This window comes from Halichoerus grypus, chromosome 9 (assembly GCF_964656455.1).
Source record: "Halichoerus grypus chromosome 9, mHalGry1.hap1.1, whole genome shotgun sequence".
Classification (NCBI taxonomy): Eukaryota; Metazoa; Chordata; class Mammalia; order Carnivora; family Phocidae; genus Halichoerus; species Halichoerus grypus.
The window spans coordinates 124650245-124678097 of NC_135720.1; the positions used below are offsets into that span (position 1 = coordinate 124650245).

At 43.2% G+C, this 27853-nt stretch overlaps 1 protein-coding gene across 1 annotated transcript in view; it reads left to right on the forward strand.

Moving 5' to 3' along the window:
- The window catches only part of LY86 (lymphocyte antigen 86), a 57891-nt gene that overhangs the window by 21207 nt on the left and 8831 nt on the right, over positions 1–27853 (forward strand). Inside the window, exons 2-3 of the mRNA XM_036096479.2 lie at positions 10353–10439; positions 11764–11892. Of these exons, the coding sequence (XP_035952372.1) occupies positions 10353–10439; positions 11764–11892 (216 nt within the window). The remainder of the gene's footprint in view (positions 1–10352; positions 10440–11763; positions 11893–27853) is intronic.

Below are 27853 nucleotides of genomic sequence, written 5' to 3' on the forward strand. Positions count from 1 at the left end.
GATGCCCAGGCAGTATCCAGAATGTCTAGGACAGGACCCAGGCATCACTATTTTTACAGCGCTCCCCAGGGGATTCCAGTGTACGGCCACGTTTGAGAGTCAGTACTGAAGAACATCCCCAACCACTAACCGGGTTCAATGAGATCCTATTTATATCTCAAGGGCTGAGAGGCCCTAGCTGACATCCAGGTTTTATTTCAGAAATATCTATTGAACTTTACTAAATTATATTAAACCTAAAGTGCTCTTAACGTGAAAAAGAAATTTTATTTTTACTTTTATTGTATTATGTTATGTTAGGAGAAGGAAGGGAAAAATGAAGGGGGAGGATAAAGAAAATTTTAAAAAGAAGTAGTTGGTTTCGTTTTCTACGACCACAAGAAGTAGAGTCAACATTGCTCTCCTAACAGAATCTACCCTTTTTTTGCCCAATGATTGAATATCTACAATGTGGGTACCACGGGCCTCGATGTTTCATGAATTATTTTTCTTAATTCTTACAAAAACCCTCTAACGCCCTTGCTTTTTCATCTGTGCTTTTACCAGTGTCCTTTAGGTTGAGAAATGGCTGCCGTTTTGCAGAATAAGTCAGCTATGTACGCAATCCTAGCAAACAATCCTTGCAAGCGAGCCTAGCCAGCAAGCCTAGCAAAACTGGGGAGCTAGTTCTGCCTCCTTGTCCCTCCTTGTGATCAGCCTGAGACATAAGAGGAACAGGGTCTTGGTGTGTGCGTTTGAACTCATTTTGCCTCTGTCCAAAGCTCTGTTTCCTTCTCTTAGTCAGTCGACCTCCCTTGCTGTTTGTCTCTTACATTTGGCAGTATGAGGGCAGAACCACAGCAGGCTGAGTCTGGAGACTGGAATCAGTCATTTCACTGCCCTAGATCTCAACCTCTTCAATCACAAAATGGGGATATTAATACCCAATGTCCTGGTCACCCACAAGACAGGGGACAGAGTCAATGATTCATATATGTCTTAGAACCACCTGGTCCTTTGGCTTCAAATCCAGTTCTATAAATGAGCAAAGACAGGGTTGATGTCAGATGTTAGATCTCAGCCAGTTTACCAGCCCCTACTCACTCATGCTTCATATTCCATAATCCCAGACGCTGAGGACAAATGCCTTAGCTTTTTCTTTTAAACCATACCTAGTTCATGGCTTCCAGAAGCAGGAGAGAATTCCTTTTCAGCGTGCCCAGCATTTAAAGAACAGTCCCAGAGTTCATCTTCATAGCCACACATAATCAGGTAAACCACCTGTACATCATGGCCCGGTTCTTGTCCCCTGTCAGAAAACAGACAGATTTGCAGGAAATGCAGAAATGAAATATGACAGGTGCATCCTTGTTGTGTCTCGGTGTCACCAAACACTGTCACGGTTCCTGACATTCCTAAGCCAAGGAGTGTAAGGCTTCCCCGGGCTCCTTCCCAGGGAAAAAGTTTATCTGCTAGTGAAATGCAAATCCTCACCCTTGAAATATAGTGGAGACATGTGTTCTGAGGTCTAATTTTCCATTAAAAACAAAAGAAACAAGAACAATCTAACTTTTCTCCAGTTTTCTATCCCATATGGGTTGACTCCAGATTAGGAACAGAAAGTTAAATAATTATCTATACCAAACAGAACAGGCAAGTTCCTTGGATGCTTCTAGACTTGGGGAAGCCCTGGTAATTTGGTCACTAGTCAATCAACAGTAGGGCTCTGGGTAGACTGGCCTGGTCAAAAGGTTCCTGCCCCACCCTGGTCCCACAGACACTAGCAGTGTCCAGCACATATTAAACAGTTAATAAATACTATTGAAAGAATGAATGGCAACACTATCAGTAAGACTGAGTTTTAAATGAAGAGGGATTGGGTCAAGTAGTATGGAGTGTGTGCCTTGCACACAGAAGACCACAAAATGATGAGTATACATTGACTGTAAAATAAGAGGTTTAGAGTATACATGTATCTTTTATTGAGTGTATTTGGTCCTGTAGTATTATAATTAGATGCTGGAAGTGTTATCATCCAGATGAGAGCAGAAGCATCTTCTGATTTGCTTTGTGTCCCCAAGGTCAGGTGCTCTTCCAGCCGTATGTCAGGTATGCAGTAAGATGAATGAGAAGCTAAGTAGGAATTCCCAACCTTGAGCCACTAAGATACACTTTCTGCCAGCGAGGAGACAAGTTCAAGTTCCTCTCAGCCTCACGTTAAGGTTCTGCGCTATGTGGAACCATGGATAACACAGAATAAATCTGTGCATTTAGAGTTCATTGTCGATCTACTCTTTAAGATGCAAGAGTTCAAGCAGAACAGCCTCAAATGGGTCATTATTTTTTGTGAGACATTTGTCCAGGTCTTTTGGATCGAAGCTCATCTTCATTACCATTTATCTCTTTACAGTCTCTAATGTTTCTATTTTGAGTCGAAAACCATCACCTCTTAATCTGATGGAAGCCGATCTCAGGTCATTCCAGGGGAGTGTGATTCAGATGTCAAGGGGGCAGCTCAGGTTCACAGCCCTTTTTTTGTCAATAATGAATTCCCATGGATTCCGTGTGTTTCCCGGTTAGAAGCACACAAGTAAGGGATCTGAATTGTGAATTTAGCAGCACAAACATATCCTCACACTCAAGAACACATTCATCAATGTTACCAGGCAGCTGAAGAGTGTTGTAGTTCTTGGCCTCTTATATTACAAACAGGTGGCATTCCAAGGTGATGGTGTTCCTTCCATTTTTGTTGTGTTTAATATCAAGAACCATATGTAAGCAGTTTGAATCCGCCATCTGCATACCCAAGATAAAACAAGAACAAAGTCATAGACCTGACTTTGGCAGGCGGGTCAGTTCCCAAGGAAATACCACCAAAGACAGTGGAACAGGGTGGAGCTGCTGTTATTTGAAATACTGTCCCATCAGGGGGCCTCCCTGTGCTGTCCTATAGCGACAAGATTTGAAAGGCAGAAACGAGGGGAGATCAGAAAATAACAGAGCAACATAGCTAGAATACATTTAGCACGTTGTAAGTCACTTCCTTATCTTCAAAGGCAGGAAAGGGGTCTGAGGGAAGGGGTACAAGAAATGCACTAGTGGCACCAAGGACAGAAAGGAGGAGAGTTAATTTTTTGTTGCCATGGTAATGAATTTCCAGCAAAGGCATCTCACTTACACATGGAGCCTGACACACCATCCTCTTCTTAGGGATCTGCAGTGACCCTTGAAAGTTGTCCTGTGAATCACACAAGCAAATTAAAACACCCCAGTCAAAATATGGCCATGCAAGAAAGGGAACTTCCAGATCCATGTACAAGTGGGCCTGTAGAGTAAACGGAATACAAACTTGCAGAATCAGTAATCATCCAAATTAAGGGAAGAAGTCAAAAGCAAGGTCTGTTTGTCATTTTGGGTTTGCGAGGGGGGATTCAAAGATGACAGAGGAGTATCTGCTACTATTTGGCCTAGGCCTAGATTTTCAACCACACTCAGAAACTCCATCCTAAGTGCCACAGCAAAATTCCCATTATTGTGATGATAAAGTTAATGCACTAGCACCTTCCAAGAGAGCCTTCTGGGTATAGGGAGAGAGAGATTGATATCAGTCCTCACAACTCAGACTTTCCCAGTAATTGCTGGCTCCCACCAAAGCTGGAAGTGAAAGCTCAACTACCCTTCTGGATCATCAAACTATCTGACTTTCTCTCATTTCCATCTACATATCCAACAGTTTGACATGCTGGGCCTTGCCCACTAGACTGGATGCTGGTTATCTGATGATGCATAAACACAGCATAGTTCCTGACCACTCACAGCTCGTACCCTGGTGCATTCTAAGGATGCAAACTAGTGATCATTACCACACTCACAATGATAGAGCTATACACAGGGTGCTATGAGAGACCAGGGGAAGGACAAATGAGGGAACCCCAGTTGGAATCCTGGGGAGGGCTTGGTTGAGCTGGATTGTGAAGGTGCAGAAGACCAGAAGAAAAGGCAATCAAAGTTTTCCTATGTGAGGTCTAAACCTCTCTGAAGACATTTACTGGAAATTGGCCAAATTGATTTTTATGCTGCAGACAGAAGTGAACATGTTTTCAGAAAGTAGAGAATAAAAGCCAGAGCCATTTATCCAGCAAACACTGAGTTAGCATCTGCCATTGGAGGTGGGTGTTAGATATGATGAGAGGAGGAGGAGTCATCAAACTATAAGAGAACAGAATATGATATAATAACATATAATAATGAGGTCCTGGCCTCGAGGATCTGACACTGGTTGAGGAGGCAAGGCATTATGATATAAAGCATTGAGTAACTACACAATGTAGTCCATGTTGCACGCTAAATAATCAGCATAGATCATAAATTCATAGGAATAAAGAGAAAGAAGCTGGTGGAATGAGGTAACATCTCTCAAAGGGGTCAGGGTTTGGACAGAAGGGAGAGAAATTATTGCAGGTAAGAAAAGCACAGATCAGATCATGTCACCCTCTCCCTCTACAATCATCAATGACTCCCAAGCACAGTTACAGGCTCACTCTTTGTGATTCCATGGACCAGGACATCCCTATTCTTATACTCCTGAAAACTCAGATGGCTTCTTCAAATCTCTATATCCCAAGCACTCAGCATCGTGCCTGCCACTGGTAGGGGGCTCAGTATATCCATCCCAGAAACATATGGAACCACTCAGAGACATTTGATTCCCAAGTTAACTATGGACCATATAAGAGCAAGAAGGATTGTGAACACACAGTTGGAAGGGTTATTGAGGGTTCTAGCAATACAGCACAAAATGCACCCTGTGATGATGAATTCTATGCATCAACTTGGCTAGGCTCTGGTGCCCATCTGTTTGATCAAGATGTTTCTGTGAGGGCATTACATGGATGTGATTAACATTCACAATCAATAAACTTTGATTAAAGCTGGTTATCCTCCATAGTGTGGATGGGACTCCTCCAGTCAGTTGAAGGCCTTCAGAGAAAATACTGAAGTTTCCAGAAGAAGCAACTCAGTTGCAAGACTGCACCTTAGAAATGCAGCCTGAGTTTCTAGCATGCTGACCTGCCCTGCAGATTTCCAACTTGTCAGCCCACACCCACCCGCAGTCACACAAGGGAGAGAGAGGAAGAGAGGTAGAGAAAGAGAGAGAGACATTGCCTTCCCGCAGCAGGAAGAACATGGACAAGCCTAAGGATGGACCTGGCAGAGATGTGGGAAGGCTAGTGGAGGTGGGGCTGGAGGAGTGTCAGCTCTGTTTCAGGGTGGCAACAGTTTGTAAAGCTTAAGCAATCAAACTGTAAAAGCATGCACGTGCACCTGCGTGCATACACACATGTGCGCGCACACACACACAACATAAATGTATATAAAACCTGGTACAATCTGAATAAGCCCTGTTCATCGGACCAATGTCAGTGTCTTGGTTTTGATACTGTACTATATTATATGTAAGATGTTACAATGGGGGAAAGCAGAGTGAAGGTTAAGTGAAATCTCTCTGTATCTTTCTAAACTTTCTATGAGAATGTAATTATTCAAAATATAAGGTAAAAAAAAAAAAACCTTCTAGCAGACTCATGATATATGAAAAATAGTAGCATGAGAGTTGGCCCCTCAAACCACCCAGCAAACAGGCAGCATGTTCCCGTCAGGTGACGCCCATAGACTCCAGGACAGCAACCCACGCCGGAGAACACACCAGCAGGGAACCCAGCAGAGGGTACCACCTCCCCCAGACCCATCATGCTTATGCCCCCACCACCTTCCAGTGAGGAATTGCATATCCAGAGCCTGTGCTGTTGGGTTCTGTGTTCTATTCCCCGGTTCCAGTTGAGGCCCAGAACCGGCTAGAAACTACCAAGGCAAGCTTGTCCTTTCCTGGACAACTGCCCAGCTCCAGTCCAGACTAGGAGAGCACAGCCCACCAACAGAGCTTAAGGCACAAAAATTGTTCTGGAGCTGAGATTTGTTAAGACCCTGCCCACACTTAGCCCACCTGTTTATCTAATCTCTTCTACCTTATGAATGAGGAGGAAAATAGCCCCAAGATGCATTGGACTGTCACTGCCCTTAATATGCAAGGCAGATACACACCCGGATCCTCTTCCTCACCCTTACCACGATTTGCTCTCAGCTGTTCAGAGGAGCCTGCCTTCCACATACAAGTGTCCCAGAGGCAAGGAACAGTAGGGGCAGTTTGAGAACATGCTGGGCTCACTCACTGCAACCACCATCCTCCCTTGGTCAGAAGCCATGGATGTCGACAGAACTGACAGAAGGGGGGCATCACACAGAGGCTAGGGAAAGAGTACTCAAGATGAAAAGATTGTATATGGCACGATGAAGCTTTAGCCTCTTTTCTCAGCTCATTTGCTGTTCTACAATGAAGTGTCTAGAGGAAACATTTATCTTTGCCCTCCCAGCCCGGGAACACCAGCTCTCATTAACTTTCCAATTTCATTCCTTCAGAAGATCCAAGTTCAGATAATCCAATTTATATGTATTAAAAATTACTTGAGGCAAGTGTCCAAGGGAGTACCCCCTCTCACCCACCCCCCCGGCAGTTCTCATATTACATAAGAAGGACTACTTAAAAAATGCAACCCACCATCTTTTATTTTGGTACATGAGTCTGAGGCACTTGTCTGGTGATTGAGAAGACAGTTCTTAAAAGCAGTGGTTCTCCACCAGAGGCAGGTTTTGTCCTCCAGGGACAAAACACATATGTTTTTATATACATACACATCCTCAGAGAGAAGCAACCTACTGCTTTCTCTGTGACTTTGTTCCCTATTAAGATTATTTTCCTAACAGTATTTTTCCAGTACCAAGATGTTTTACTTCCTTCTCCTGCCCTTAGTTTATTCTTTCTATCTGTACTTTTAAAATATCGATAAACGTACAGTGCAATTCTGTAACTGCTAATCAGCTAAGGGATACGTATGTAGCTCTAGGATCTTTCCTTTGACAGCAGTTTGAATGTCTGGAGACATCTTTGGTTGTCACAACTGGATTGGGGGCGTTGGGGAGCCTGCTGATATCTGCAGGGTAGAGGCCAAAAATGCTGCTAACATCCTACAACCCCCACAAAAAAAGGATTATCTGATCCAAAATGTCAATAGTGCCAAGGTTGAGAAAACCTGCCTTAGAATTCTCTACAAGTTTACTACGTATATAACCTTTTTTATTCAGCAAACAAGCACTTGGAACTTAGCATAATATTCAGACAGTGTGCTAAGCCCTGAGGCTGGGAGCCTGCCTTACAACATCTAGTAGAGGAATGGCAAAGGTATAAGGAAAATACAAGGCAATATGGAGCCTGAGTGAAAATACATATTAACACAGGGAAGGACATGCGTCCTGGGGGACAGGAAGAACTGATGTCACTTCCCCCAAGACAACTGCAAACTGCATATTCTGTCTCAGATATAAAATTAGATCTCAAATATAGAACAAACATAACATACAACTGCTGGGAAAGATCACCAAGCCCCTAAGCACTTTTGAAGCAAACTGCCTTAATGTTTTTATATACATACACATCCTCAGAGAGAAGCAACCTACTGCTTTCTCTGTGACTTTGTTCCCTATTAAGATTATTTTCCTAACAGTATTTTTCCAGTACCAAGATGTTTTACTTCCTTCTCCTGCCCTTAGTTTATTCTTTCTATCTGTACTTTTAAAATATCGATAAACATACAGTGCAATTCTGTAACTGCTAATCAGCTAAGGGATACGTATGTAGCTCTAGGATCTTTCCTTTGACAGCAGTTTGAATTGATTCACAGTTCTGTGGATGCACTTTCCTGAATGTCTGTCAGTTGGCCTCTCTTTTTCAATACTGAGTGCCAAATATGTAGCAGGGACAATTGTCTCCATACCTCCTGCTCCCATTTCCCAAGCTGAGAGAAGCCTGGGACAGCACAAAGGTGCTTATGAAGAAGGAAAATGAGCATAAGAGAAAATGGCCTTTCCCCAGGAAAATGAATGGCCAGATCCAAGAGGGTTTGATCAAACAAAACTGCACCTTAGATTAGATTTGAAAGGCAAAATAGCCTAGTGATCATTCCCATGGCAGATACCACAGACAATTACATATCTTCCAGGTCAGCAATGTGGATGATAAAAGTGTCTGGAACACCATCATTGACAAATGTGAGCTCATAGCTAAGCTGAAATTAAAACCAGTTATGAAACAGAATTATCACATGCCATATGCCCATGCACAAAATATTCCAGGCCATCTTACAAATTAAATCATTAACATACAGCTTTGAGGCTCTACTTGGTGAATACTTGTGCACAATCCTGGGCTGTCATTTTTTGTTTGTTGTTTAAGTCTGGGTTCGAATCTTGACTCTACCACCTTATAGTTCTGGGACCCGGATAAGTTAATATAACCTCTCTGAGTCTATATTTTCCATCTGTGAAAGGAGGAAAATCATAGCTATCTCTCAAGATTGTCATTTGTCCTAAGAGTCTGGGTCCCCTGGGGAAAATACAGACCATGTCAATGGTCAGCAGCGAGCACCCTGAGGGTTGGGAGAACAGAGGGCAGAGGCTGGAGTTATCACAACCCGGAGGCTTCAAAGAAGGGCCCTGTGGAGCTGAGGCACAGATTGCTGGGGATGGGGACTGTCTGCAGCAGAAACTGTCCTAACAGAAGCTTAGGAGCCCACGCAGCTGAGCCTCCACTGATTCTGAGAAGGTGCAGAAGAGAGCTGGACACTGGAACCAATTGCCACTACCAGGGTGCCAGGCCATCTCCAGGTGACACTCTCAAGGACCAGCAAGTATGGAAGAAGGAGCAGATTCCTTCCCCTGCTCAGCCTCAGTCTCCCTCTCTCACCTCTGCTGGCAGATGGCAAAGGAGAAATGTGATTACGGAGAGCCCCATCTCTACACAGTGGACCTCGGAAGGCTGGATTTGGAGCTGAGGGACACATGGTCCGTTCATCCTCTCGTTACCTACGCGTATGGGGTGCTTTCCATGTGTCTGACTGAGGGGCTCTGCGCTATGCACTGGGGAGTCTGGAGGATTAAACAGAAAGCTCTTATAAAGTGCACAGCTCAGTGACGAGGACAACTCAGTTAAAATCAGTTCTCTCTATGACAATGGACTCTGAAAAACAAACTGAGGGTTCTAGAGGGGAGGGGGTTGGGAGGATGGGTTAGCCTGGTGATGGGTATTAAAGAGGGCACGTTCTGCATGGAGCACTGGGTGTTATGCACAAACAATGAATCATGGAACACTATATCTAAAACTAATGATGTAATGTATGGGGATTAACATAACAATAAAAAAATTAAAAAAAAAAATCAGTTCTCTCTAAGACCCAGTGGGAAACATAAAGGAAAAGGAAATAGAAACCAAACCAAAACAAACAAAACAAAAACCCAACTCCTGTCTTTCGGGAGTTTCGTGTTTTAGGTTAAGTGTTGTAGGATGAGTCGAAGAGCAGAGTACAAAGTAATACATGTTCATACACTTTGAAAAAATATTTCAGACAAAACTATTTTAAGAATTCAGAGAAGCCAAAAAACATTTGGGGGATGATCAGGGAAACCCTCATAAAAAAAGATGAGAATGACCAAGACCTCACTTAGACCACAGCCAAAAGGGTAAGACCATTACAGATTAAAGAAAGCGAGTGAGCAAGTAACCGTGGTGTGAATTTGCTGGGTGATTACCTGACCTCAAAAAATGGAGGATGGATTCATGATGTGGAGTATGGAAGGTGGGGCCAGTAGGACATTTCCTGACTTTATTCTGAGGGATAGATGAGCCTCTGGAGCTTTCTGAGTGAGCAGAAGGTATGTGTAAAAGACATTATCTTTGCAGTCCCTATCATATCTAGCACAATACCTTGCATATAATGGACTGTTTGGGAAAAAAATTATTACATTGACTGAGGTGGGAAGGGACAAAATTATAAAGGCAAGTCCTAACTTTGAAAATCTTCATATATTTCTCTCTTTTTAATTATGTAATAAATGCTTTATGAAATGTTTCAAATAATCAGTGAGCAATTTTAAGGCCAAAAGTTCAGGAACCACAAGAATTCAAGCAATGATAAAAATGTTAAGTAAGGGTATAACCCACCCATCAAGACCCTGTGCTCATTTCAGATTGAGAGCCTGCCATTGGAACATGGCATTGATCAACATTAACTATGGAGAGACTTGGAAGGATTATTGATGGCATCAGGAGTTTATGCAAAAACAAAGTGCTGGACAATATGTTTTTGAATCAATTTTAGTGATTCATGTAGGAAAAGAAATGATATCCTTGGTGTGAATTTTTAATGGAACTTTGCAGAGCATACAATGTACTCACACCTAATCTGTTGTGTTCTTCTTGGCAGATCCATTACAAGATTTTGGCTTTTCTGTTGACCAGTGTTCTAAACATTTAAAGTCAAATCTCAACATTAGATTTGGAATCATTCTGAGTAAGTAAAGAATATTGACATGAAATAAAACATCGCACAATCTCTTCCTGGCCCACACACCGCAATTACTTCCATTAACTACAGTAGCTGGCTAAGTGGCTGGCTAAGCTACTGTCCCCACCACTCTCTGGACAACCCTATTTCCTTCTTCATTTTTACTTCTCTCTCTGGGTAACATCTAAATACAGTGGAACTCCCACTGAATGCTGTGCTCTTGTACTGAAAAGACTTGAAGCATTCATTTGGATGATATCAGCACCCAGAATCCGTAAATCCAACAACAAAAAGAAGATAATACGTCAAGCCTAAATATTGATGTCTATGTGAGAGAGAGCTTTTGCTTTGTTATCTCAGCAAGTCTACCACCAGCAGTATGGCTTATCATTTAATTTATTTCATTTCCCAAATAGCTGGTGCAAGTTCTTAAACCTTTGACAAAGGGAAAAATATGTAATACTTCTCCCTCCACCCCAATTAATGAGCTAGGATGCTGATTGTTTATTTTTATTTGGACATGACTTTACACTTAGTCATTATATTGCTATAGCTACTAGAGTATCTCCCTTCTAAAGCAGTTTTATCAAAACCAGAACAGAAGGACTTAATAAACTTAGCGTGTGGAATCATTCCAGAGAAATGGAGGGAACGTTGCTGGCGACCAAGAACTCTCGTGCATCTTCGTATTTCCAGAACCTTGCCCAATATCTGGATTCTATAGCAGCAGCTGAGTAATCAAAGAGGAATAAAAAGAGGAGTAGAGGGAACATAAAAGGAGGAGTGGAGAAAAAGGCAGAGCACCCTAAAGCTTCCTGTGTAATATGATACAATATCTACCTAGCAACTGCGGGGGGGGGTGACCCCATCCAACCGCTCTCAGGAGAGGCACGTAATACTGCAAATACTGCAGCTGGAAAGTTGTAGAAGCCGGACCTGCAGCCATCTCCTTGAGGGGCCAGAGCATCTGGGCAGAGAAGCACAACAGTGTGCCTACCTTGCTCCAAACAGATCAAGTTCATAAAAGGGCATATTCATACCTAGGTCTCCGGCCATTATCCCCTGTAGCATTGCTTACGTGCTGTTTTACAAAAAAAAAAAGGAATGAAGGAACGAAGGAACGAAGGAAGGAAGGGGGGAGGGAAGAGGGAGGGAAGGAAGGAACAAAGGAACGAAGGAACGAAGGAACGAAGGAAGGAATAAAACTGTTCCCACAGGGCAGGCTTCTGGAAATAAAAGGCCTTTTGGCTCATGCTTTATAAATGTTGAATGCTTTGATACGAAACTAAACCCACTCTAATAGTAAAGCCGATCTTTTCTTTCCCTTTAGGAGAGGACATCAAAGAGCTGTTTCTTGACATAGCTCTCTTCACTAAAGGATCATCCATTTTGAATTACTCCTATCCCGTCTGTGAAGAGGATCTACCCAAGTTTTCTTTCTGCGGAAGAAGGAAAGGGGGTAAGCTGTCTGTCTTGCTGACTCTTGCTAGGGTCCAGAGAGGGATGAGCAATGGCTTCCAGTTGAGGCTGGAGCCCTGGGGGTTCCACCCCTCACCTTAGGACAAGCTTAACCTTGCTTATCAGCGTGTGTCATATAAAAATAACCATGAAGCTCATTTCACAGGACCTACCTTATATACTAAGTATAAATACCAAGTGAAACATGCATGTGAGACACTTTACAAATAGAAAAATGTTACTGTTCCTGGTGGCACCTTGCAAAAAAAAAAAAAAAAAAAAGGGCTGGCATCATAAAGAACCAACAGCTTCCCCAAATCCACTGAGATGCCAAGTATCTCCAGGTTTCTCCTCAGCAATCTCTTTAGTGACAGGGTCTCCTCAATATGGCAATGGACTCTGAGAAAAAGAAAAAAAAAAATGAAGCTTTCTAAATGTCACTGTTTTATTGTGGTCTTGCCCAGTTGAGTCGTTGACTAATGGGGGCATTAGGTAGCTAGACTCAAAGTACACAGCATAAAACCATGACGTCCTCTGTTCCTTTTTTCAATTCACTAGCTGCCTAGCCCCGGGCTGTACATACCCCAAGGAACATGAGAACCTCATTCCAGCCAGTCCTCACCTCCCTCTGTGTCTTCCTCTCCCAGCATCCTCACCAAGGCCCTGAGATACCTTTGTTTATTTAACTAAAACATGGGTCTGATCTGTGACTATCCTTCCGGAAGTCACTCTCCTCCCCCTTCCCAGGGCATTCTTCCCTGTCCCAGGGGCCAAGGGGGAGTGCACCCCTAACCCCACACACCAGAAACATCCACTTATTTATTTCCTCATTCAAGGAAGCCAGAGTATAATTACCCAATTGTGCTTTCTAAACAAAGGATATAGAAGAAATTGGGGTTCCCTTCGCATAACTAATGGGTGCAGACAGAGAAAGTTTGTGCAGGAAAAGAAAACAGGAAATTTAAGAAAGCGCAGGCTCCCTGAAGCTGAGGCCTCAGCTCAGCCCTCCCTCCTCAACCTCTTCTTCGTTCCCCAAAGTGTGGGGTGCATAACCATATTGGCACAATCATTTATTCCCGTTTGTCATCCTCAGTAGATGATGAGCTTCTTCAGGTTGGGGTAGGAGCATCTTGGTCTTTATGCCCAGGACTTCAAATGTGCCTGCTACACGGAGAGTACTCAGTACTGAGCACTCCAGCACGCATGCAGATGGAAAGAACCCGCACCAGTAAGCATTCGTGCCAGGCACTGTTCTAAGAGCTTCACATCCAGTCAGTCATTTACTTTCTACCCCAGCCTTATGAGTTAGTACTATTAACACTCTAATGCCAAGTCACAGAGCTAGTGAGGGAGCCCTGGTTCAAACCCAGGCGAGCTGGCTCCAAGACCCACAATCTTATTGGCTAAGGAATGGATCAACCAAAGAAGAAACAAGAAACTGTGTCTTTTGGCCAGGAGTTTATTTTTTTTTAATTGATTTTTTTTTTTTTTTGATGTAGTGTTCCATGATTCATTATTTGCATATAACACCCAGTGCTCCATGCAGAACGTGCCCTCCTCAATACCCATCACCAGGCTAACCCATCCTCCCACCCTCCTCCCCTCTAGAACCCTCAGTTTGTTTCTCAGAGTCCATCATCTCTCATGGTTTGTCTCCCCCTCCGATTTCCCCCCTTCATTCTTCCCTTCCTGCTATCTTCTTCTTTTTTTTTTTTAACATATAATGTATCATTTGTTTCAGAGGTACAGATCTGTGATTCAACAGTCTTGCACAATTCACAGCACTCACCATAGCACATACCCTCCCCAATGTCCATCACCCAGCCACCCCATCCATCCCACCCCCCACCACTCCAGCAACCCTCAGTTTGTTTCCTGAGAATTCCTCATATCAGTGAGGTTAGATGATACATGTCTTTCTCTGACTGACTTATTTCGCTCAGCATAATACCCTCCAGTTCCATCCACATCGTTGCAAATGGCAAGATTTCATTCCTTTTGATGGCTGCATAATATTCCATGGTATACATATACCACATCTTCTTTATCCATTCATCTGTCAATGGACATCTTGGCTCTTTCCACAGTTTGGTTATTGTGGACATTGCTGCTATAAACATCGGGGTGCACATACCCCTTCGGATCCCTACATTTGTATCTTTGGGGTAAATACCCAGTAGTGCAATTGCTGGATCATATGGTAGCTCTATTTTCAACTTTTTGAAGAACCTCCATACTGTTTTCCAGAGTGGCTGCACCAGCTTGCATTCCCACCAACAGTGTAGGAGGGTTCCCCTTTCTCCGCATCCCCGCCAACATCTGTCATTTCCTGACTTGTTAATTTTAGCCATTCTGACTGGCCAGGAGTTTATTTAAAGTCATCATTTAAGAACTCTTTTTGGCCAGTGATCTGACTTTGTTTCAAATAGGGACATTTTTCTTCCTAGCTAACATACCATAGACTGGTGAGTCAGTTTTTCTCTCTGAACTTACTAGAAATATTTTTGATTGATTGGGTACATTCATATCGTTCCTTGGCATGGTGAACTCTTCATGAGTTGGTCCCTAGTTAACCTCTTCTATAGCCAGTGTCTACAGTTTTATCACCTGTCTTTTGCTTATCTTTCCAATTTTTACCCAAAATAAGTGTTCTTGAACCCAAATGTGGAAACAAGTACACTTGGAAGCGCTACGAGCTTGATAAGAAAGAACGAATACTGTGCCAACCTTCATTTGTACTTCCTTCTATTTCCTGAATCAAGTCTCCCTTGCTCCCTCCTGAATGATGGAAATGGGGTCCCACTTGATCTTCCTGCCTCCTTACTGCTGGCAGGGTAGTCTTCTCAAACACAGATCTGATGGGACTGGAGAAGCAGACTAGACTCAGCCAAATGAATCACTCCCTCTGGATGTTCCTGGAGCATCACATTCCTACTTATCTCAGCTAGAATCACATCCTATTGTGTGTGTGTGTGAGTGTTTGCCTCCTTAAACTGTGAACTCCTTGAAGGCAGGAATATTCTTGCTCCCCTCTGTCACTGGAGACTTGGCAAAGAGAGCCTGGCACAGAATAAAGATGCAATAAATGTTGTTTTATTGAATTTTTATATGACAGATTGAATGCAATATACCAGCTCACCTTAAAAGTGACTATCTAATGATGCTTATACATGCCAGAAAGATAAAATCCTAGCAAACAGTGAATTATCTTGGTCCTCCGAGTTTAATAAAACCTGTTTTTTTCCCTATGAATAGTTTTAATAGAATTAATAAAACAGAAGAGATTTTGTTCCCCCAAACTAAGATGGCCAATTCAGTTCAGCAGCTCAGAAGGGTGGTGCTTTCCTTATCTGAATGCCGGGCAGCCCTATAGCTATTTATTTGCTTTATTGCTGCAGGGCTAAAACCTGCATAGGCAGCCTGAGAAGCCAGCACTCGGGGAATTGCCAGGAAATTTCATATCGTATAAAGCAATCACAAAACTGATATACAAATGATGCATGGACAAATAATTATGTAAATTATATAAGCCAGAAAAACTAACATCTTAAATTTAGAGGCTTCTTGGGTTATTACATTTTTCTTTAACCCGCCCACAAACCTATTGCAGGAATGATTCTATTGAAAGAAGTGATTAATTTCTAAGACCGGAGAGGGAAAAAGTGGAGAGCTGAAGCCAATTCAAACCCAAGCACAAGCTGCTGTTGACATATTAAGCAGGAAACAGAGTCCCTCTGGGGTTTGCAGGTCCTTAGCGGAGCAGTGAGAAAGCTTGGTGTCTACTGCAGGTGGCACACGAAGGTGTTTGATATCATTTGTTTGCTATCATTTCCAAGGCATCACTATGCATTCCTCTGCACCTTGCACCCTGCTGGTTGTTCTCCAAGCCAGATAAACTACAAAATGGGTCAGGCTTACTGAGACTGCATGGATAAAATGTTGTATCCTTTCCTTCTGCATCTTTCCCAGCTAGCTCTAAGGCAGGAGCTCATTGGATTGAAAGACCAAGCGATGTTCTTTTGGCATTAGCTATTATGGTGTGATTAGCAGTTTGAGGGCAATAGCCTATATGTCCAGTTATAGGGGATTGATTAAGCAGATCATTGTTCAGCCAAACACAGGTTAGATGTGCTGTGCTCTTAAATGATGTTGCAGGAAATTATTAAATTACTTGAAAATATACTCAAAAATTCTGTGAATGACAAAGAAGCTTGCATAAAAGAGTACTCACTATTAGATACTGTTTTTAGTAAAATGTGTTAAGTGCATGCACCATCGAGCTCTGAAATAGTATACACTTAGGTGCTAATCGTGGTTATCTCTAAGTGGTGGAACTACAGATCTTTGTTCTCATCTTTTTGGAAATCTCTTTTGCTTTCATAATAAATTTACAAGGTTATTCTTTTCTTTTTTTAACTTATTTTTTATTATGTTATATCATCACCATACAGTACTTCATTAGTTTTTGATGTAGTGTTCCATGATTCATTGTTTGTGTGTAACACCCAGTGCTCATTGCAATACGCGCCGTTCTTAACACCCATCATCAGGCTAACCCATCCCCCCACCCCCTCCTCTCAAAGAATAGATAGGATGAATTCTCTTATTCCTCTTCCTCTTTTCAAAAAGAATCATCACCTACTTAATATTCAACAATACTTGGAGTTAGAAAGTTCTGAGTCAACCTGTGGCATAGAATGCCAAGAGATCTTTCAATATCCATTCCATATTTTTTTCTGGGATACTCACATTCCCCTTTACCCAGCTGTGGGTTCATTGAGAAGGAACCAAAGCAGGTCACTGTTTTACTTTGTTCTCTGTTAATGTTCCCTTCCTGCCTTTCTTGCCTTTGGTGGCATTGGGTCATGTAGACTTATTTGCTTTACTTGATCTTGATGCTCTCAAATTGACATCAGTTTTTAAGACTACACTGGGATTTAATTGAATGTCCTAATGAACACACCTGATGACTACCCCTAAGGAGAGAGCAGTAATGTCAGTAGAAGCTCCATAGCTTTGGGCAGGTCCACAATGGTCAACTGTGCCCTTACTCCAGTGGATCTCAATCTTGGCTGTACATTAGTTAGACCCACACTGTTCTTTGTGGTGGCCACATGTGGCTATCCAGCCACAGAAATGTAGCCACTCTAAATTGAGATGGGCTATAAATGTAAAGTTCAGGCTTGACTTCGAAGACTCAATAGGAAAACAAAAGACGTGAAAGATCTCAATCATTGTTCTATTGGTTACATGTTGAAATTATAATATTTGAGACTTACTCTGTTAAATTAAATATATAAGTACTATACCATTTATTATTTATCAACAATAAAACATGATTGTTGACATATTATTAAAATTAATTTCACCTTCTTAAACATGGCTGCTAAAAGAATGTAAAATTATACATGCGGCTGTCATATTTTTATTGGGTTGTGCTCCATTGAAATTTCCCTTTACACTTTTGAAGATCCCAACACCCCACACCCCAGACCAGTTAAATCAGCATCTTGAGAGGTACGACCCAAACCAGGTGATTCCAACACTCTGCCAAGTTTGAGGAGTCCTACCTTAGCCCATTAGGTAGGGATGGTTCAATAACAACTAGTATTATTACAGCATTTAATATGTGCCAGGAACCTTCACAGGTATGTTATGTATATTAACTAATTTATTGCTTGCACCAACCTTCTGAAGGATAGAAACTATTGTTAGTATCCTCGCATCAACAGATGAAGAAACTGAGTTCCAAAGGGGTTAAGAAACTTACCCAAGGTCACAAAGCCAGCAAGTGGTAGAACTGATACTTCACAAAGCCAGCAAGTGGTAGAACTGATACTTCTCCAGGAAGCTGAGCTCTAAACCTATCTGTTACATATTCTCTTTGAACATCAAGAAGATACTGCTGGAGAAGTATGACTCATTTCAGCCCTCCACTAGAATTGGAAACAAGGATTTAAAAGGCACAACAAAATTATAGGAATCAAATAATCATTTTGGGCATAACCAGCCATTATATAAGGTAGTGGTTCCCAAAGTGTGTTCCCTAGACCAGCAACATCAGCATCATCTACGGAATTATCAGAAATGCATATTTTTGGTCACCACCCAGACTTATTAAATTAGAAACTCTAGGGTCGGAGCTTAGCACTCTGTCTTTTAACAAGCCCTTTGGGTCACAGATCAGCAAACTTTTTCTGTAAAGGGTAAGGTAGTAAATATTTTAAGCTTTGCAGGCCATATATTCATATGGTCTCTGCACACAAAAGTAGCTACAAACAATATAGAAATGAATGGACATGGCTGTGTGCCAATAAAACTTTATTTGCGGACACTGAAATGTAAATTTCATGTAATTTTTCTGTGTTGTTAAATATTATTCTTCTTTTGATTTTTTTGATCCATTTAAAAATGTAAAAACCATTCTTAGCTCACGGCCTCAGAAAAAGAAACGTTAGGGGTATTTGGACCACAGACCATAGGCTCATGCTAAGGCTTGAGAACAACAGCTATGAGGAAAATGAGAATTCAGGGCTCTTAGCCAGAATTACTGAGCACAGGTACTATCTGGCTTTCACTACGGTGAGCACGCACCTAAGGTTCAAGACAAATTCAGATTAGGTTACTTTGGAAAATGTTAACAACTTTGCTTTAAACTATGTTTTGCCAGTGCCAACAAATCAGATTTGGGACAAAGAAAGGGGACTTAATGTAAAGACTGATGTGAGAGCTGATGGTAGGGGAAAAAAGAGCCCTGTTTGAAAATGCCAGAGATGGATGGTCTCCTCCCCTCCCACAGCTGCCATTTACGGGCTGGGGACAGAAGGCCCTTCTTTCTGGAGGATCATTTGATCTGTCTCATTCTCAGTTGCTTCATCTATAAACGGGAGTAGCCATAATTCTTTTTCGGGTAATAGTGAATACTAAAAAAGAAAACATGTGTCACATGCCTGGAACGTTAGAAGGCAATAAACATAGCAATGATATGTCTCCCTGCCTCCTCGCCCACCTGAGGGACCTTGAGGCAGGGTACCCAGGCTAGGGTCTCCCCCAGAAACAAGCCTAGTGAGGATCTTGACTCAAACCAGCTCACCCGAAGCTGGGGGCAGCCAAACGGACACTCTGCCACCCGCTCAGGATCCCAGGATTTCATGAGGAGTAAATGAGGAAGTCTCTTCTTGTGTCTTTCTGTTCTATTTTGTTTTCTTATCTTGGTCTTAGGCCAGCCTCTAACATTCTCATTCTATGCTCCTGGCTTGACTTCCTTCCAGAATGAGTGGAAGTGGAAATGTCCACTTCCTTCCTGGAAATGTGACATCTCTCCACAGAGGTGTGGTTTGTCCCCATGGCCCCAACAAGACTACCCCACCATCATCTGACATAGAAACTTTTTCCAAAATTTGGATTTGTTGACACTAGCTTCCACCACAAACGAGACCCCATAGCTCTGGCTTGGAAATCTGTTGAGTTCACTGAAGTCCCTTTCATTCCCTTCTGATTTATCATGAGGCCAACATACTTTGATATCCATTCTCGACAAATTGGGGTTCACTTTGTTCAGCAACTGTCCTAGAATATCCTGTCTCAGGAAGATGAGGATGAAATTAAAAATACAGCATAAAACTGATTGTAGGACTTAGTGTTGAACATGAAACTGTAGTGTCAATCTGGAAAGTAGGAAGAAGCCCCTGCCGGACACACTCCACCCCAATGGAAAGTGGGGTGGGGACACTCAAAGGAACAGAGTGGCTCATGTTTTGGCTGTCCAGAATATGGAGTGTAGGGCTATGTAGAAACAAGATTCTCAACTGTAATGAACCTGGAGGTTTGGGCAAAAACCTAGATTAAGACCCTAAAGTAAATAGAATGAACACAGGAATTTCACTCTTGATGGCAAAGACACATCAGCTGTCAGACTTGATTCTGGCCAAACCTCTATGAGTTCAACCCAGGCAAAGAGCCCTGTTTTCACAGCACTAGGTAACAATTGGCTTGCAAAAATGATTTGTTTATTGCTTCATGGATTAACATGTGGATATTAGTTGCACCCAATCTCTTGCCAAAACCAACTGAAATTAAAATAAAGGCTTGAAAGAGTTAAATAAGTACATCTGTGTGTGTGTGTGCATGTGTGCATTTGTGTGCGCGTGCGTGTGTGCATGTGTGCGTGTGTGTGCGTGCAAGCGTGTGTACACTAGGTATATATGATTTTAAAGTAGGACACGCATGGGTCAAGGGCTTCTCCCTGAGACCTTGGCAGCCATGACTGACATGGCTGAAGCACAATGAAAAGCTGGGACGACTTGATGTCATATCAAGAATATTAGAATCCCAGGGATGATGTCATGTCAGAATCCCAGGAAGGTGCAGAAATCAACAGTCTTCACAAGAACTGCTAGTGCACGGTGCACCTGTCTCACTCTGGGTAGGCTCACCACCTTGCAGAAGCAGCAAAATCTGTTAGGAGATACATCCAGTGGATACTGATACACTTCATGGCAATATGTGAGCTACAGAAACAAATTAGCTGCCGACTTAATTTTAACTGCATCTGGAAAGCTTGTAATTAAAATAAATATTACAGTGACACCTTTTACAAGCTGGAGAACCCTTTAGTCAAGGAAATAATTGCTCCCTGGTTTATCTTTTATGTAAATCTGAACGTTCCTACTTTAAGTGTTTGTCCAGAGTGGGGAATGCATTGTAATTAGATGAATTTCAATATACAGCAGAGTAGGTCCCCTGAGAACTGTATATAAAGTCTGACATGACATTTCCCACAAGGCAGATATTATCTCTGACAGCAGCTAAGGGATTCTGCTATAATATGCATTGATTTTACATATACAAATAAGACAAAGGCAGAAGCATAGGGGATGCTCATGTTGGCTACCTGTCCTCCCTCCCCTTTGTTAGCTCGGGTGTCTGTCATCTGTCCTGGTTGATGCTGAACGAGTGCACCTGGCCATCCTCTGAACATCATTTATATTAATTGCAGAAACGTCTCAACCTCACTGCCTATAATGATTCTGAATTCGGTCTGAACCGTTCTATCTAGATGAGCAGTTCAGATCTCATCAGCTAGATTTCTATTGCCCTAGCTCTCTCTGTTTCTATATGCTTTTTTTTCATGGGTCTGTGAAATGGAGGAAATTTGGAAATTGCCTAGATTTGGAAGAATTCCCACAGATGCTTTCTGCAAAATGCCTGTGCCTTGCACTGCTGTAGTAGAAGACAGGGCAAAAACACCTTCCAGGCCAGTGCCGCCGTGAAGAGTTTCCACCATTAATCTACACCGACGGTCCTGACAATCTCTATAAAGCATGCCCACAGCAAGGCACCCCCACCGTGAGCCTCACTTTTCAACTGTTTCACATTCACTGCACACACACTAACGAATGCAAGCCCCAGGAATACGGTCATTGATTTCTGCTCTAAGAGAAGGAGAACCAGCGGCTTTATCTGAGGACTCAATTTTAAAATATGCCTTCTCTGGATTGTCCCTGTCTCTGTCCCACCTGTTTGCTTACCTTTGATTTCTGGGCCATTTTAGGCCACCTCCTTCTGCAAGCTCCTTTGCTTCAGGCTTCCTGCTCTGCTGTCCCTGTAACTTCCTTCTCGATCTCTCCTGATCCCAGCTTCTGGTCCTCTTTCCCCGGATGACAAAGGAGCTTAGATGGGAACTCGTGTGTCTTGGTTCCAACTTCCCTTGGATGAATCAACAGACCCATGGAGGGGGGTGATGGTCCTCAGCCACCTGGGAAATTGCAGTTTCTCCTGCCATTACCAACCCCACTGTCATTGTGTTGCTGTAGGAGCACGCTACCAACCCCAGTATTATTCTCCAAGAATTTTCTGGGGCCTGCCTCATCACACTGCAGGGCTGCCTGGGAAAGCAGGAGGCTTGGCCCAGCCCAGTGGTTCTCAAACTGGCACATACATCATATCATCTGGAGGACTTGTCAACCACAGATTGTTGGACCCACCCCCAATCTTCAATTCAGTACATCTAGAGAGGCTTAAAATTTACATTTCTTACAAGTCCCCAGGTGAGGTTGATGACACTGGTCCAGGGACCACACTTTGAGAACCACTAGCCTAGTTAGGGATAAGCAAAGGGCTGGAAGCTAAACCAGCCCAGAGTTGGACCATCACTGCCACCTGTTTATGTGACTTCAAGCGAATTACTCAATCTCTCTGAAAAGCATCACTTTCTTCATGTGTACAATAAGGAAATTACGAGTGACCGCATGGGAGCGTTAGAAGGATAAGATGGGGTAATACATGCAAAGCCCTTAGAACAAAGTCTGGCACAGAGTAAGCACTCAATGCATGATAAATGGAAGCTACTTCATGCAGCTGATTAAGGATTTCTCAAGCAAGGGCTCTGGGCCCCTGAAGTCATCCATCTCAGAGCGGAAGTCTGCATTTTAACAAGGTCTTCAGGGCCAGCAGAGCTTTCAAGGCTCGGAAGTTGAAGACCTTTCTCCTCAGAGGTAGCAGGAACATGACTCCAGTCCAAGCTGTGTACCCTCTGGTGGCCGACACAGCAGAGTCTCCGTGGACTCCTTGTGCCTCTGCGGACAGACCGCCGTTTGCGTTTCTCCTGGCATTGGACATTTGAAGCATCATCTCCTCAGCCTTCAGCCCTTCTTCTCTTCATGTTTTATTCTTTGTCTGCATCCTTCAAGCAGCTGTGGATGTGCTGGGTAGCCACCACTGCTGCAAACTGATGGAGAGAGTCAACAGAAACAGTGGTTCGTGATGCACTAGCAGAAAACTCTCACTCTTAAACCACAAAAAATAGAAGTACGAACATTGATCACCCTGGAGAGGGTACCAGCAACAACCAAGCAAAAGAGGACTTTTTCTTGCTACAAAAAAAAAAAAAAAAGGAACAATATTGCCTATTAAGGAATCCTACACCCTGAGAAATTTCTCTCTATCTATAAACAAATTCAAGCCCATCTGTAAGAGCCAATAATGTGTTTGAACTGTCCTTTGCCATCAGTCACAGTTTCAGTTTAGTCGAACCCAGCATATTTAAACTAATGATGACCTAGGACCAAAGCATTTTTAATTTTCTTTTTTTTTTTTTTTTATTATTTATTTGACAGAGAGAGAGATAGCGAGAGCAGGAACACAAGCAGAGGGAGTGGGAGAGGGAGAAGCAGGCCTCCCGCCGAGCAGGGAGCCCGATGCGGAACTCGATCCCGGGACCCTGGGATCATGACCTGAGCCGAAGGCAGACGCTTAACGACTGAGCCACCCAGGCGCCCCAGCATTTTTAATTTTCTAAGACAATACAAGCTCCTTTATGAATTCCCAGCCTGTTGTAGATTTTCAAAAATCTGGCTCAAGAACTCCCACACTTTCATGTAATAATCATTTACGAAGCCAATTAAGAAGGCCAACTCCCAGCTCCCTGGACCACTCCAAAACTCTGATCCCATGGGCTGCTGGTATTTGCATTTTAACAAACATCCTGAGAGCTCCAATGTGCATGGACCCTGGAGAACCCCAATTTGAGAAAGGCCACCCTCTGCAATGTCTATTTCATTATTTCCCACCACACTGCTCTTTCCTGCGTCTGCCCCAGGTTTCTGGAGATCAGTTCAATTTCTCCTCTTTCTCCCCAGTACTGTCTTCTTCATATCCATTTCTGGAAATCCAATCAGCCCACCAATTCACGAGTTATATTTTGAGAGTTACATTAAGTATTTATCCACTGAAACTCAGAAATAAGTTGGTAGGGGAAAAAATTTAAATTCTCTTTCCCTTCTCACTGCCAGAAGTTATGTATCTCTTGGAGGGAAACTGAGCAGCAAAGACCAAAAGGTCTTGTAGGAGGAATAAACTAGGAAACAAATCATGTCACCTTCTGGGCCCCAAATCCTCACCAATGACTTAATAATTGGCAATGTCTGGGGAGTACGGTACCTGGGTGGCTCAGTCAGTTAAGCATCCAACTCTTGATTTCGGCTCAGGTCATAATCTCAGCATTGTGGGATTGAGCCCCACATCGGGCTCGGTGCTCAATGAGGAGTTTGCTTGGGATTCTCTCTCTCCCTCTGCCTCTGCCCCTCCCACAATGTGCACTCACTTTCTCTCTCTAACCTAAATAAATAAATAAATCTTCTTAAAAAATAAATAATTGGCACCATTTGGTACAGTAGCCACTAGCCACATGTGGCTATTGGGCACCAGAAATGTGGCCAGTCCAGAGCGAGACGTGTTTTAAGTGTAGAATACACATTAAATTTTGAAGATTTTGTGCAAAAAAAAGTATGAAAAAAAGACTTCCAAATAAATCGTTAATATCTTTATATTGGTTACATATTGAAATTATAATATTTTAAGATGGGGGTTAAAATATATTTATATTCTTAAATTAATTTCACTTTCTTCTTTTTTGTAAAATGTGGCTACTAGAAAATTTTAAATTATGTATGTGGCTCACATTATATTTCTATTAGACAGCACTGGCCTAAAACTATCCAATATGATAGCCACTAGTCACATGTGGCTATTTAAATTATTTACATTTGAATTAAATTAAAAATTCAGGTCATCAGTCACACTAGCTGTGTTTAGCTAGAGGCTATCATATTTTGATGATGCAGATATGGAACATTTCCATCTTTGCAGAACATCATTAGACATCACTGACCTAGTAGTTTCTATATTGCTCTAATTTTTTTTAAGAGTCTATCCTGAATGCAAGTGTGTGAATGTATATTGGAAATTTCACTCTCCAGCCCAAGCTGTAATCCCAAGTACCTTCTCTTTTGCTGAAATCTTGGGTTATGCTGATGTCATGGTTCTGAAGGGCCCTTTGTTGGGGACCCAAATTCAAACAAGCCATCACTCTTGGCCCCTTCTCAGGTCGATCACGTGGAGCCTCCTCTCTTAATCCAAGACTGCTGTGTTAGTTTCCTACTGCTGTTTTAACAAATGACCAAAAATTTAGTAATTTGTAACACAAATTTATTCTCTTGTAGTTTGGGATGTCAGAAGTCTAAAATCAAAGTGTCAGTAGGGCTATGTTCCTTCCGGAGGCTTCAGGGGAGAATCCATTTCCTTGCCTTTTTTCAGTTTCTAGAAGAATTCCTTGGCTTGTAACCACCTTGTGATCTCACCGAACTCACCCAGATAATCCAGGTTAATCTCCCCATCTCAAAATCCTTAGCATAATTCTATCCACAAAGTCCCTTTTGCCTCGAAGGTAACATACTCACAGGCTCTGGGCATGAGGACATGGACATCTTGAAGGGTGGGCATTAGTAGCCTGCACAACTCCTGAATGGAAAACCAACCCACCTTGTCTGACCTCTGTGTACCCCATAAAAAGACCAACTAATTGTGCATAATCCAAGGAAAACCCAAACTCTATGTTTTCAATGAAAATGCCCTCACAGAAGTCAAACTGTTTGGAGAACTTCACAGATGATGCAGTCACTCATTTACCTGAAGAGAGATACAAGTTTTTCTGTTAAGGGATCATATCATTGCTCAGAAAAGGTTTACCTTGTTGGGCTATTACTGTCACCCTGTCTGAGACCCCATAAAGTTCCCACCTGCCATAGACCCTACTCACAAGAGAAGCTATTTAGCTAGAAGTCAATTCTATGACCCATGCGTTGGAATCATTCCAGCAGAGAAAGAGGGTGAGATAGCAATGAGGCCTTCATAAGACTTTATTACTAAGAGAAAGCCAATATGTGATTAGGAAAAAAAAGAATAGGGATGGCAAGTGTGTCTCTGAATCACCAGAGAGGTGTAAGTAGTGGGGCCATGAACAAGGAAGCCCTGGGAAGGTTCTGACTTCATAGTTTTATAAATGATCCATTGCAAGGACACAGTGAATGCTTTCAAGTTGTAAATAACATTAAGTTTCTCTAGTAGTAAAAGGCCAAAACAAAGATCTCATAAGTCCATTTGAATGAACAGTGAAAGATATCAAAGTAGTACAGACAAAGCTAAGATGTAGTAATCCAAACTCTAATCCGATACTTATGAGCTCCAAAGTACGGTTGTAATTTTGAAAAGGACCACAGCTAGGATGCCCAGAACTGACCAAAGGGGCCAAACAACATACTGGACATCTCAAGATAGGTTTAGAAACAAAATTGAATGTGTTCTAATGACTGAGCTCCCAGTAGCAACAGGAAAAATTCTCCCAATAAAAGGGTCATCTGATATGCCCAGGAATCCCAAAGCTTCAAATCAGTTTATAGACTACACCTCATTTATTACAGGTTACACCGCACTGGCCCACAGTGGCCCACTGCTCAGACCCAGTAAGAGTCCATGAACTGAATGAAGAACCTAGAAACCGAGAGGCCAGCCATGCACCTCTCCCCCTCCTTCTCTGCTCCCTCTTTCCCAAGCTTGCTGGCTCCCTCACAGCCACCCACCCACCCAGTGTGGTCTTCACCAACTTGTCCCTCTCTCTCAACTCCTGTCTTTTCCAAAATGTGAGGCTCTGAGCCTTCTCAAGGACAATCCAGGACATTCATTCTTCTTCCCGCTCTTTGGTGCAGAAGTCAGAGAGTAGCTTTGAGGGTGCTCAGATTTAGCTTCTAGGCTGGGTGGCTCCATCATCACAGTCAGGCCCAAATATATCGGCAGCCAGCTTTCCAAGACCATCCCTAGCTCATATGGGGCCTTGGTACAAATTAGGAAAAAGTTCACCTTCTGCCAGGAAGTGTTGGTAGTTTGGGATTCCCCGCAAAGCCAGAGACAAGGACTTGGGGGTGGGGAGTTATTAGGAAGCAATGGCAGAAAGCAGGCATAAGCGAGGAGCTCCAGGGACTCAGGGCAGGAGGAAAAGCCAGGAAGGGATAAATGGGCAACTGATTACCAGGATGGGAACTAGGGCTCTGCCCCACTGGGATCCTTGGGGAACCACAGTATGCATGTCAGAATTGTCCCTCTGAAGGTCGGGAGGTTGTGGAATTTATCCCCAGATTCCAGTCCTCCTGGGTTGAGGGCTTGCAGAGGATAACGTCCCTGTGGTTGTCCTATGCGGGCCGCTGTACAGCGGGAAAATATGGAGAGGTGGCAGGCTCTTGACCTGGGACAATATCCGAGGCACCATGATGATACCAAGGCTTCTCTGATCTCAAAACTGGCTAGGGGATGTGGCCAGGACAGCAGAAGGATCTGCGGGTGGGACCCAGCCCAGCCCCAGGCTGCAGAGCCTGGCCCCTTGGGCAGGAGCTGGATTTGTGCCCCCACCCACCCCCTCAGCCCGCAGCCTGGGCAACTGCACGCAGACACTCAGATCACTTCTGAGGTGGCACAGGCGTGCTTCCCACACTGCAGTCCGGTGGCCAGCCCTCAGGAGAGCCATAACGAAGTCCCAGGCTCTGGAGAATAAAAGGCGAAATGGCCCAGGGGATAGAGAGCTGACAAAGTCGGACACACCAAAAAATAATAATAATAATAAGTAATAAATAATAAAGATTGGGCCTGGACCAAGCCTGGAGCCACCTGCCCACACAGCCTGGAATCCATCCATTGACACCCAGAAGAAACCTTAAGGCTTTCAGGCCCACAGGGAGTCTGTCTACAGCCAAATTCACCCCGGAGGCAGGGGACACTCCTCAGACTCCCCACGCAGGCAAGCTCATTATGAATTTAAACGAGCCCCCTAAGCAGCAACTAGCTCAGCGCCCTGTGGGACCAGGAAGCATTTTCTACACCCTGCAGGGTCAGAGACTGAAAAAAAGCAGAGCTAAAATCAGGGAGGAGATGAGGAGCCGTGCCCAGGCCTTAGCCATCTGCCAGACTTGGGTGTCTTAAAGGAAATGCCCGGAGGCAGGGAGAGGAGTGAAGATTATATTTAGAGCTCACTAAGATGAAGTAATGTGCTCGCTCCCTCTCACTCCAGAGACGAGGCTCTTGGTCTGCTTGGAACACTCTCCCTACTCCATTTGCACTGTGGGACCACTGCCCAC